This window comes from Polypterus senegalus, chromosome 14 (genome assembly GCF_016835505.1).
Source record: "Polypterus senegalus isolate Bchr_013 chromosome 14, ASM1683550v1, whole genome shotgun sequence".
Classification (NCBI taxonomy): Eukaryota; Metazoa; Chordata; class Cladistia; order Polypteriformes; family Polypteridae; genus Polypterus; species Polypterus senegalus.
Genome location: NC_053167.1, coordinates 889,026 through 902,366, shown reverse-complemented (window position 1 = coordinate 902,366; position 13,341 = coordinate 889,026). Strand labels below are relative to the sequence as shown.

Below are 13,341 nucleotides of genomic sequence, written 5' to 3'. Positions count from 1 at the left end.
AGCAAACAGGACAACATCATCTGCAAAAAGCAATGACCCAATCCTGAGTCCACCAAACCGGACCCCTTCAACACCCTGGCTGCGCCTAGAAATTCTGTCTATAAAAGTTATAAACAGAATCGGTGACAAAGGGCAGCCCTGGCGGAGTCCAACTCTCACTGGAAACGGGCTCGACTTACTGCCGGCAATGCGGACCAAGCTGTGACAACGGTTGTACAGGAACTCGCCACTTTCTATTACTTTGCAACCACCATTTCACATTTCTTGATTCCTGCAGACAAGTCCAAGGATATGCACCTCAAAGTGCAGAGAACTTCAAAGCGGACTGTACTGAGCATCTTTTCTGTCTGTGGTGAACCTTTAGGATGCTGACTGCCAAGATTGTGATCACAATTGGTAAATGTTCTACCGGACCAACGACAAGACATGTTTCATAGTACAATTGGAACTAATCTGTTACTTTATTTAAAATATAAATGACAGATGTACACATGTGGAATTGCCATATGGGCATACAGTCAGTGATGGGATGCACAATGAAGGAAAAGTAAATACACAGACAAAAGTGATGACCTGTGCTGCATCCCATATTGACCTCAGTCTATTAGGAGGAAGGCTCGCCCACTTGGCCACTGAAGTAGCATGAAACACTCCCCATTCTCCTTGCCCAGATCTCTTTCAGCCCTGATCTCAGTCCCCTGCAAGTTTGAACCCTTGACTTACCTGTAAGCATAATTACACATCTCAAGGCTTGAGGTACTGTTCAATCCCCTTCTGCGGTCACTTCTGACCTTATCCAGGGTCAGGGTTCTCTGCTTTTGCTGTAGTGACACCGGGCTCCTTCTAGTGTTACCTTTGTGTTCTTGTAGCCATGAGCCTTCACTTGCCCCTAAAAGTCTGTGTCACTGCCCAGTCCCTTGGCAGATGGCAGGGAGAGTACAGGCTGTCTGTTCACTGTCTTCTGTTCACTTCTCCATTAATGGATAACCCAGCCCCAGCGTTCTCATTTAGATTTCCTGTGCTCCGTAACCTGCTGGTCAGGAAGTCTTGCAAGCTCTCTGTCTCGATAGAGGTTAAGGCTCCTCCTGATTTATCCTTTGCTTTGGCATTTGAGTTGACACTGAAATTTTACATCCTGACCATATCTCTCTCTGTCTGACCCCTGATTTTATTTCCCTTCTGGGGTATCCAGCAAATGCATAGGGGCCCCTACTACTGCCAGTGTGGTTCTCTCTCACTCTTGTAATGGTGTCCTGTGGGGCTTTGGTTGCTTTATGCCAACTTGATGGTGCCCTTGCCTTGGTACCCTCTTGCTAACAGAACACTTCTTCATAATGCCTTCATCCATCCATTATCAATCCAGTTCAGAGTTATGGGGGCCAGAGGGTATCTAAGTGGAATCATGAGCCAGATTGTAATCAAATATGCATGGAGCTCTCATTAAAATGTAATAGAAACGAAGGCAGTCAACTATTTTTATTTAACTATATTTTCCCCCTCTTTATCTAAGACTTTTTTGTTATGCAGTAATGCAACAATATTCTATATAACAAAGGAACAAAGCAGCTTAAATTTGGAAAAGAAAAAATGGAGTAATTGGGCAGTGCAGTATACAACAAATCAAATGACAGAAAAGGAGGAAAGGGTGAAGAAAGACCCGAGTATAAATAATTTTGAAAATGTATGAAGGCATCACAGCCTAAGGAGAACTGGTGCATTGTTTGAATTCCACAGATAAGTCCTGAATCGACTCTGAATGTTCAGACCAATGCAATCTTCCCAATAAATAACACATTCATGGCAATTTCTTTAAAGGTAGACAGATACCAGGTGTGAAACGGGACCAAAAGTGAGTGGGAGTCGTTCTTATCATCACAAGTGAGAGACCACCACACTGCATTCCCAGGCTCACCCATGTAATACTTAGAATATCTGGCATGCCTTTTTTTTGTAATTTTGTTGTGGGATTTGGAATGTCTTTGGCTGTATTATTTCTCAAATTACTTTTCCGCTCCTGGTCCCCTTTATCATTCTGATAATTGCTATTTTGTAAACTCCACATTTTTAATTGTCATTTTCAAATGCTAGTGTACATTACTTATTACGGAGCTTAAGAATTGCAGAGTCACAAGAGAGACAATTGTGGATAAGATCTGAATGGGGTGTATTTTGTTGGGTATCTTAGACAGATAAAGGCAATGTTATGTTAGAAGGTCAGAGATATAGTAGTCTGTTGGCCAGCAATCAGAATACACCATTTTCGTTGTTATTGCGTGGATTTTCTTTGTTGTCCCACAATGTGTTTATAACTCAACATTTTTGCATGTTTTGAGTTTAAATAAAGAAGTAGGTTTGAGTCAATTTTTTTTCTGCTTTTGTTATTACATTTTTTCTGATACCTTTCATATCCTTTTTCAGTTTTGAAGTATATAGATTTTCGATTTTAACATTTATTTAAAGCAGTTAAATTATTTGTGTGTTGTTTCCCAATACCATTTTGTTTAATATAGTTGTTGCCTACTTTTTGAAGCAGATACTAAGGACCCGTGTTGGGAGATCACAGCCGGTGATGTCATCAGTGCTGCCAGTTAAAGGTCGGCACAATGCAATTCTGATATCCGAGGTTGCGGATAATTTTTTTGAGAACTTTGCATGCAAATTTCCTCTGTCTTGTTTTTCCTACTAAAATAACTTTTAGCTACGACTTCTAAATTCGACTTAGACATTTGTGTTTTTTGTTTTTGACAACAGACAGTTTTTATCTTCTATTAGCAACCATTGCGTGATTATTTTGCCCATCTTTAATCTCCTGACCCTTTTCTGTTTAAAGCTGCCTTCTTCCATGTACGTCAGAACCGAAGTTAATCAGACACATAATAGTGGCATGTTGCCATCTTGTAAAGGTAAAGTAAAATTAAATAATGTTTTTAGTTTAGAGACACTTATTAAGCACAACATACTGAAAACCATTAAGGTGCCACTACTGGCTCTGCCATCCATACACAAAAATAAATGTAATATCAAAACAAACTGAAAACTACTGGTAAAGTTGTCAAATTTAGGTTTGTAGTGCTGTGGCCACCACCTTTGAATATTTATCACATGACTTCTGCTAATGTGTACAGGTCACACCTACATCCTCTGCAGGACGCTTAAGATGAATAGCCAGTTAGAACAATGCAAGTAAGAGAAGGAAAGTTGAAAAAGTCACATGTTTAACTTTGATCGACTCTAAGGGGCTCTCAATGGTCAGGAATCGTTCAGGGTCTCGGCCCTCTCCATTTCATATCCCCACACAGAGAACACGGGGCCAGCAAATCAAAAGTGAATCCTTTGCTAAGGAGAATAGTCCTTGCACAGCTGAGTAAGCAGGTGTGTTGACCATAGACATATATAGATAGATGCTGCATTCACTGTGTTGCCCAGTCGACACGATACGTCAGTGTGTGCGCCATATTGCGAGTGGCAAAAGTGCCATTTAAACTAATACAGGTAGACGTGGAACGTGGTTTAAATGGCACTTTTGCCACTCGCAATATGGTGCCCGCGCTGACGTATCGTGTCGACTGGGCAACACAGTTAAACCACAGCTAGACGTGGTTTTCTGATGAGAAAACAATAACGTTTAAAACAGCATCATTTACATACAACAGATTTTGGCAAATCGTTTACATGCAATTATTTATATCCATTTATACACTAATAATGGCAATTATTAAATAATAATAATAACTATTATTTTTATTATTGTTAAATAATTCCTCCCATATAAGTACCATTTCTCGGACTGTCTTCTTCCATCTCCGAAACATTTCTAGTCTTTGTCCTGTTCTTATGTAACACAGTACTGGAGTATTGGTTAATGCCCGAGTCACCTCACGTATAGATTACTGTAATGCTATTCTATCTGGCATCTCAAAAAGCGTATCCATAAACACAACTTCTTCAAAATTCTGCTGCCAGGATAATAACCTGCTGTTCTAAATCCACTGAACATATTACGTCAATTCTCTCTCAACTTCACGGGCTCCCTGTTAACTACCGAATACAATACTAAATACCGCTCTTAACATTTAAAGCTCTCTACAACCTCACTAATCTCCTACAGACTTGCACTCGTCTCGCTCACTCAGATCCTGATCTGCGGCTCTACTTTCTGTACCACACATCAGACTCTGTGCTATGGGAGCTCGAGCGCCTCTCACAGTGCTCCTCAACTCGGGAATTCTCTTCCCTCTCATATTCGTCAGCTTGATTCAATATCACAAAATAATTTTAAAACTGCCCTCAAAACTTATCTTTTCAAACTGGCATACCAATTGTGAATTTTGCACTGTTACTGCCAGTTAATCTTTGTTTGTTTGCTAATTATTGCTTTTTGATTGATCATTCTCTTTTTTTAATTTTACTAATGTTGTATAATTTTTTTGTATGGTGACCTTGAGTGATAAGATTATAAAGGTTTGTGATGGCCAAATATAACCAAAACAATTGTTCAGCCTTACCTATGAAATGTAATCCCCCGGGACTGGTTTGGAGCGTACAGCGGTTTGTACAATCCCAAGCAGCACATTATTCGTTACTTCACTCCACAGCAGTGCCACTCGCAATATTGTGGCAGCGTTGACGTACGATGCTGCTGGTCATGCAGCGTCTAGTAATTCTATGTTTATGGTGTTGACTACACTCACAGACTCTCTCTGTCACCCTCATGAATGTTCGTACATCCCCTGAACAATTTTGGATGATCCCTCATGGAATTACTCAGTTTTAGCTCTTTCAACTTCACGTTCCCACCCAGAGGTGGTGACTGTTAACCGAACATCTCTGAATATGGATTGCAAAGTTATCCAGCTTTGCTGAAGGGAACTTCTTTTACTCAACTGAGCAAGCAGGCCTCTCGACTTCTCCTCTAGCTCTGAGGGTATTGTATTACACAGCCCAGACGCTCTTTCTCAGCCTTACAAATGTTCACATCTCCCCTGAGTAATCCTTGATGAGCCCTCAAGAAAACAGTCGGGAGTTTCTCTTTGCTCAATTTTACGCGCTCTCAAGGAGGTGCTTAATGTGACTTTAAAAAAAAAGGAGTAGAAAGTTGTTCAGTTTCGCTAAAGGAAGTTTCCCGCATTCAACTGAGCAAGCAGGCCTCTTGACTTCTACTACAAAAGGGAGAGTATCATATATCACAGCACAGGCTCTATTTTAGCCTTATTGCCCCTTCCCTACAAGGGCAAAGTTCGAAACAAATTGGAACTTGGTATATCTCATGAAAAGATGAGAAGTACAATAAAATGGGACTAAAGATTTAGTTCACTACTGCAGTTTATGACGGGTACTTTTCAGTTACAGACAATCAACAATTTCATAATTTCTGCAAATTTAAGGTGTCATTTAGAATGTAATACTGGAAATTTATTAAGCTGTTTCTGTTGCTTGAAATGTAAAGTTTTACAGTTCCGAAGAATGTTTGATAGACCAGGAGTTCTGAATTAACCTTCTGAATAAATCTTTCCCCCAAAATCAGGAAGTGACTGAGGTCGACCATAAAAATGGTTTTCCTGTAGAAAACAGCTGGAGATCTAAAAATGGGTTTGTGGTACAGTTTGGCAGTTTATTTTCTTCTCACCCGGTGAAATTCTTTATTAGTGTATGAAGCCCTGGGGACTGGGGAGGCATGGCATGTTCTGAGGTCAGAGTTTTGAGGCCTGCTCAATCTCTGTCTCTTTGTGGAGTTTGCTGGTTCTCTTTGTAGGTTTTCTCATTCTCATTCCAGATCCCAGTGATTTATGTATGGATTTCATTGGTAACTCTAGATTGACCCAGCATGAGAGACGGTGGATTTGGTGTATGCGTGCAACAAAATGGTATCTGTTCCTGTGTTGGTCTAAGCATTGATCCTAATGCTGCACCAAAGCTTTTCCTACCAAGAACCAACATTTATGGACACTCACTCGCACATTAATCATTTTTCTCAACAGTCTTGTGATGGATTGGCAGCTCTTTTGAGTTGGTGGGACTCATTTCAGATACATCAAGGTAAAGTCCGGTAGGAATGTCCTGTTCACACTGATTCACCATGACTGCAGGGTCAAGGAGGGTAATGACGATAAGCCAAAACTCAATGAAAATTCTGACCTGGGGCACTGATTGGTCATCTTCCATGATACTGGACTTTTGTACCTGCCTACCTTTTGACTCTTTACTTTTCAGTTTCATTTATGCTGTAGAGAAACTGAAGTAAAAGCAGGTTTGAGAATCTTATGTCATATTACAAGCTGAAGCAAGCAAGCAAGAAGGGCTTCACTGCATCAAAGACAAACTCCCAGAATCTGTTGAAACATCTTTGTGTTCATACTTGCTGATCTGATCTTCTTTTATAATGCGTCATTTTGACAAATTAAAGGCCAGTGAGCTTTTGTGTACATGCATACTGGTGTAAATATTAATCTAGTGTGGGTGTTTGTCCATCAGCATGTCCTTTCTGGTGACAGGATAAACTCTGCCATTGTAATGACATTACGTTTTTGGACCGTTTCACCTTCTTTCACATTCTTAAAGCATCTTGTAACTGGTATATAAGAAAATTATATAGTTACCTAAAGTAAATAGAAGTAAAATCAGCTTAATTAATGCCAGATGACAAGACAGGACAAAATACTAAAATTCCAATTGCTTCAAAAAATGTAACCTATAGGAGCCTTGGCTTTAGGAAAGAGGTATGTCTGAGCACATTTGGTGTATGCCACTTGGCCTCTCCATTGAGCATCCTACTCTGTGCCACCATGAATGTCCGCATCCGTTACTTCAGTTGGTTTGTGTAGTTATCTAATTCTGGATCAGTCACTAGTGATGCCATTGTGTCTCATCCTATCTGGCATTGCATTTTAAAGAAATTCAGGATAGTTTTTTAAATATATGGTGGCTCGGCCTTTAACCATTTCAGCCCTGACATCCTATTACTAGTACATATATACAGTATCCAGCCATTTTTGTAAAGCACAGGTACGTTTGCAGCTGTTGGAACCGGGTGTGCTACTATTAGCGCAGACTGGAGAGACCGGCATGCAGTTTGCGAAACACAAAAGTGAAAATGGAAGCTTCCGGACTGTGCTTACCACTTTCAATTTTATTTCCTCAAAAAGATTGAAGTATTTCGCTGCTATAATAGTAATAGTGATCATTTTTTATTTTTTCATTTTTCAGCTTCCTAGACACCCCAAAGGTAGAATTTCTCATTAAATAAATTTTCCCATCAAACCAGAAAATCCAGAGCCGAAAAGGGTTAATACTACAATTTGAACAAGAATTTAATAATTTTAACAGAGAGGTGTCATTTAAAATGTAATACTGATAACACAGGTTAGTGATGTAGCATTATATTTGATATATACTGTGTGTGTGTGTATGTATATGTATATATATATGTATATATATGTATGTATATATATGTATGTATATATATGTATATATACATATACATATATATATATATATATACATATATATATATATATATACACACACACACTAGGAGGGTCTGCCCACTGCTCACCAAACCCGAGGGTGGACGCTGGGCCCCCATCTATCCCACAGCTGAGCCACTCCGTTAGACAAAGCGATTGTATTTAAGTTCAAGCCCCACCCCCCGACGCCTTCAGTGCCAGCGACTTTCTTGATATTTTAGTTTGTAATTTAAAAATGGAATAAGAATCTGAAAATCTAACAACATCACATTAAAGTTTGATAAATTCTGAGAAAAATGATACCAAACATATATAGGTAGGTTTTAAAATTAGCCCAATTTAAAGCGTGACAAATAATGTGACATGAAATCACTGCACAAAATGTTATATATATATATATATATAATATGTAAGTAAGTAATGCTGATTTGCATCTTTGAAACCTGAAGTACACACCGGGCTGCAGCCGACTTGACCTTTGGCACAAAGTAAATTTCCAGAGTGTAACAGTCTTTTATAATTTGATATGCACGTGTCACATCTATGTAATATTAGTGCCTTATTTTTTTGCCAAATATCGCACAGTAATAGCAATTCTACCTTATTCCTTTATGTTAAAGTGATTTTATCATTTTTTTTTTTGGAAAGTGTGTGTTTGCTTTTAAAGTCCAGAGTTGATGTTCGGGTGGCATCCCAATCTTAATTATATTACCAGAACAGGCACAGCCCTCCCCAGTCGTACTGTATGTGCATGTGTTCATTCAAGAACAAGTTTCCTTTCACAGATGTTTAGCCAAAAATGCATTTTTCCATCAAACCACACATCACATCCACAATACGATAAGTAGGCACTTGCACAATCGGGTATCAATCCCCTTTACAAATATCCCTATACATGTAAATGAATTACAGGTGAAGTCCTCCTCCTTTGTATGAACAAATCAACACTTGTGGTCTGGACTGATATTTGGATAAAGATGTGTAGGTTGGAGACTACAGGAATGAATAATTGCATATAAAATCAATAATCAGGAAAAATAGTAATGGGGGTACACAAATTGGCGTTTACAAGTAGACAAGCACAATGTATAGAAACTTTTTGATTGCTTGGATAAAAATAACTTGTGCATTTTTGAAATATGTTTAATGTATCACAAGTTTTTTTTTCTTGGTTTACCATTTTTAAAAGTGAAAATGAAGGCAACCTATTTCTTTACATTTGACTCACTGAATTTAATTTCTGTATTTGACTTTTTTCAGGGAAGGTGATTGGTGGTTGGCTCGATCCCTGACGACTGGAAACACGGGCTACATTCCTAGTAATTATGTAGCACCTTCTGACTCCATCCAAGCAGAAGAGTAAATATAATATATATATATAAATATTTTTTTTTTACTTTTACATCTTCATTAAAATGTTGTGGAGGGGAGACCAGGAGAGGGAGTGATCAGCTTTAGTAGTAGATAGAGTTAACATTTTGTTTTCTTTAGTGGAAACAAGAATGACCTTTTATAAATGTGTTTCCACGATATTAATTTATATATTTAATTTAATTTCTTGAGGGCTAAATATTTTTTCAGAAATGTGTGGTAGAGCTGACCGCCGAGGCTGTCTTCATGCACATGCCAATCTCTGGACCTAAAGGGCAGATCTGGGTGAGAGCAAAGCGAGATACTCTGTAGATGACGTTTTGCTTATTATTGCTGAATCAGAGTCTCACTTGTCACACTCTCTGATTTTGATGCGAGTGATCTGGAGATCTAAAATGAAGGCGATGTACCAGCATCAGCTGATTGTAGTGCTGAATTTGTTTGTGTAGCGGCCAGCAGCTGCGTGAAGACACTACTATATGTCATTATAAGTCGACACCTGCCTTAGTTAATGTACCTGATTGGACTACTCTTTATATTAAAAATGTACCTGTTAAGAAACTTTCAGTTTTACCTGGCCTAGTGGTGTGATTACTATCGATTACTATTACAATTTCTACTTGTTCATAGTATTACCAAAAAAAAAAAAAAAAATGTGTCTTGTTCTTTTATTTAGATGGTACTTTGGGAAAATTACACGTCGGGAGTCAGAGAGGCTACTTCTTAATGTGGAAAACCGGAGAGGCACTTTCCTTGTCCGAGAGAGTGAAACTACTAAAGGTAAGGTCACAGGTATTAATGACACTTCAGTGTCAATTCAGCCCATCATGGTGCACATATCATTGAAGTGGAAGCCATTTCAGAATCGCCAGTCAATATAAACAGCAGCTGCAGGGCTACTGGGAGATTGACGTTTAAAAATGCAACCCACTCTGGAGCTAATCCGTGTCTGAAGTGCTGCCACAATGCTGCCAGTTTAGTGATTGTTTTTTTATTTTCCTCTCACTGCTTATTATTGATCTGTTTAAGTGGGTAAACTTCATGATGTGGTAGGAGCAGTTATCTTTTAGGAAGTGCTAGCAAATTATTTTCTCTTGTCCTTAAAAATAATGTTATTAAGAAGAATAAAATGCTTTAAAGATACACATCAGAGGAGAGAAAATGCAGCATTCCCTAACTGACCATTTTATAAACAAGTTTAAACAGAAAAATTGAACTCCCAATGCCATTTCAGCTTTCCAGGCATCGCTCAATATGGGCACCGTTCATTACCTGTTACAGCATATGTACTTTAAGGACTGGGATGATAATAATAATTGTGTACACAAACACATTAATTTTTTTTTTTTCTATTTTTTTTTTTTTTTTTAAAGCTGTACTTGTGTGACAACTATACGACCAAAAATTTGTTCCGCAACATCACCTCTTTATCACATTGCCCACCCTTTTAGAATAATGAAACTGACATTTGAAACTGCAATGTGTTTCACCTCCTGCATTTGTGGTGTTATTGGAAACTTTGGTAACTTCCAGTGAAAAATGAACTTCTTAGAATTAATACAGATATGATGAAATGGGTATTTTGGTTACAGTAAAAGAGAGAAATGTTTATCTGTTATTGGTATTGTCATCTAATAAAAGAATAGAAAAAATTGCCTGTTATGGACTGAGCACTGAACAGAGAATAAAAGAGAAATCAAGTATAATTGGGTATTGAATGCGAAAAACATTATTGTGGGTTTCTATAACTTTTTTCATGATGAAGTTAACTTTTTGCCGAGGTTACATTTTTTTTTTATTGAGACCATGAGATTGATCCATTAGTGAAAGCTGTATTTCTATCAGTTGTCTGCACGTAATTAATATATTATTTATATACTTTAAATCAATATAAAATGTTTACACATGTATGTGTATGTATTTACACAATCACGTTTATACACAATGTGCATATAAAATAACTTTTCCAGTGCAGAAAGTGGCCTAACCACAGGCAACCAGTACTTCTACAGCATAGTGTTTTTTTTTAATCACTAGTTTGGGGAAAGTATCTTGCTCAAAGCAAATACTTTTTATTTTGTTTATTATTATTATTATTATTATTATCATCTCTGTCTTCATGATCATTGCTTTTGGTGGTACTGCTAATATTTAGAGTCACATATGGAATCTTTCTTTCCTTGGATTATGTTGCGCCGTCATCGGGTTTTTCACATTTTCTTTCTTCTGTCTTGCCCAGGTGCCTACTGTCTCTCTGTCCTTGACTATGATAACACAAGAGGACTCAATGTGAAGCATTACAAAATCCGCAAACTGGACAGTGGTGGATTTTACATTACATCTCGCACGCAGTTCAGTAACCTACAGCAGCTCGTGACCTACTACCGCAGTAAGTACCGAGGGGGAAGCTTTGACAAGCTGAATATCTACAAGAACAACAGGGACTGCCCAGTGGAAGGACTCCTTCTAAATTCACTCACTTTGGGCCACCTTGTCCTTTACATTGACATTTATCATTATTCAAAGTGAGTGATATACAGACAGACATCCAGCTTTCCGTATATAAATCAGTGTTTAATGACCGTTAAAAGAATATATTCCATTTGGCAACCCTGGTTCACGTAGACTGCTGTGTAATGTCTTTTGCAGAAATGTGAAACTTAATCCCTGGAAAAAAGAACTGTTGAGATTCATTATTGAAAGTCTCCACAAGGCTGAAAGTTTTACCACAGAAGAATTTTACGACATGATGAAATGCAGCCTTAAAGCATCTCTTTACATTTTGAAAAGTTCAATGCTGTCCAGGTTAGATGGATGAAATATTTATAGGTCACAAAATATGGTATTTCCAGCATGTGACTTTCTCCTGGACTTTTGTTTAAGTAGTAAAGTAGTAAGCAGTGTTTCATTATATTGGGTAAAATGTAAGATTTTTATCTTGTTGGGGGAGGAAAAAAAAAAGTTATATTCTTCCCTAATTATGCTGCAGTTTAAGTAGAATTAGAAACATGGCAGGTCTAAACAGACTAATATTTACTTTTAACAGCAACAGGGAAACGTTGTAGTCAAGTAGGGTTAATCAAAGGGTGGTTGTGGACAGCGTAAAGGTGACATAATGGAGGTGAAAAGTGCCAAGTAGCAAACCAATATGTCACAAAATCAGCATCATTTAAGTATATAACACATTTACATGCTATAAAGTGTACCTCAGAGGAAAGTAAAAAGAAGAAATTACAATTACAACAGATATATACATACAAATAAATAAAATAAGATAATACAAATAATAAGTACAGTAAAGATGAATGAGATCCTAACAGTTTTGCATAACTTAAATTACTGTAAACTGTATAATAGTTATATTGGCAAAAGTCAGAGTCCCAAGCTGTGGTCAGATGACTAGGGAGGAGAAGACAACCAAACTTCAGGTCTTCCAAGGCCAAAAAGCTTCCCAAATGTTGTTTGCTAATTCCCACCCTTCCCACGCATTCTACAAATTGTAAATGTCATTCATTAGTCGTTATTTTTATGGTTATTTAGTATTAACTAGCCAAGATACCTGGCAAAGACAGGTAATAGAATGCTTTTTAAAATATCTCCTAAGGCTTACCCTGTGTTGTATCTTCAGCACCTTTCCTCTGTATCTGAGTGTGTCTTGAGTGGCGCTCCTTCTTTCAAGTGCATTCCCATAAAGCCTGCTTCTCAAACTCTGACATTTCGAGGCGCCTCGTCTTTCCACTTTTATATTTCTTGTCTTTAAAGGCGACTCTTGGCGTACCTCCAACATTTTTATTCCTCCTTGTGTGTCTCACACTCTCACTTCCTCTTTTGAATGCTTCGCCAGGGCCAAAGCTTGCCAATCGCGCCAGGGCCAAAGCTTGCCAATCGCGCCAGGGCCAAAGCTTGCCAATCGCGCCAGAGCCAAAACGGGCCAATCGCGCCAGAGCCAAACTGGCCAATCAAATTGCTCTGCAGGACAGGACACATACAGACATTAGTGTTTTATCGTTTAGTCAATTACGCTTCATTTCAGTCGTTCATTAAGGAGATTTGATGCATCGGGTCAAAATAATTGTTGGGTCATCCACATCTCCTCCAAAAGCAAACATGGCTGCAGAGTAATTTGAACAGCTGTCAGTGTCACAGGACACCACCTTAGAAACCCCGAGAAAGAAAAGTAATGGTTAGTGACTAGTGTGTTGTGATGACGTCAGACGCCGCACCAACCGTTGCAACATGACTCCCTCCCTAAGATCGTGTAAATAAGCCTATGACTGAAAATCACAAGAACAGTTGTGTATGTGAAATGGACCTTCGAGGCATCTGTTAATTACGTTAATCGGTAATGCATTTATTTTTTTTTTAAATAACTTTGAGTCTGAAAAGTATATACAAATGTATTGTCCTGGTATCCAGTGAAAGCGTCTGATTTTTTTTTTATTTATGATATTGGTTTTAAGCTATTATGTCCACTCCCATTGCTAATAATGGTGCCAGATTTCATCCA

The 13,341-nt window shown here is 38.2% G+C and overlaps 1 protein-coding gene across 3 annotated transcripts in view; it reads left to right on the top strand.

The window, feature by feature from the left end:
• src (v-src avian sarcoma (Schmidt-Ruppin A-2) viral oncogene homolog) overlaps positions 1-13,341 on the top strand; it is a 166,977-nt gene that overhangs the window by 133,531 nt on the left and 20,105 nt on the right. For all 3 annotated transcript variants that reach the window (XM_039734532.1, XM_039734534.1, XM_039734533.1), the window contains 3 exons: positions 8,724-8,822; positions 9,511-9,614; positions 11,074-11,223. In XM_039734532.1, coding sequence (XP_039590466.1) covers positions 8,724-8,822; positions 9,511-9,614; positions 11,074-11,223 — 353 coding nt within the window. The remainder of the gene's footprint in view (positions 1-8,723; positions 8,823-9,510; positions 9,615-11,073; positions 11,224-13,341) is intronic.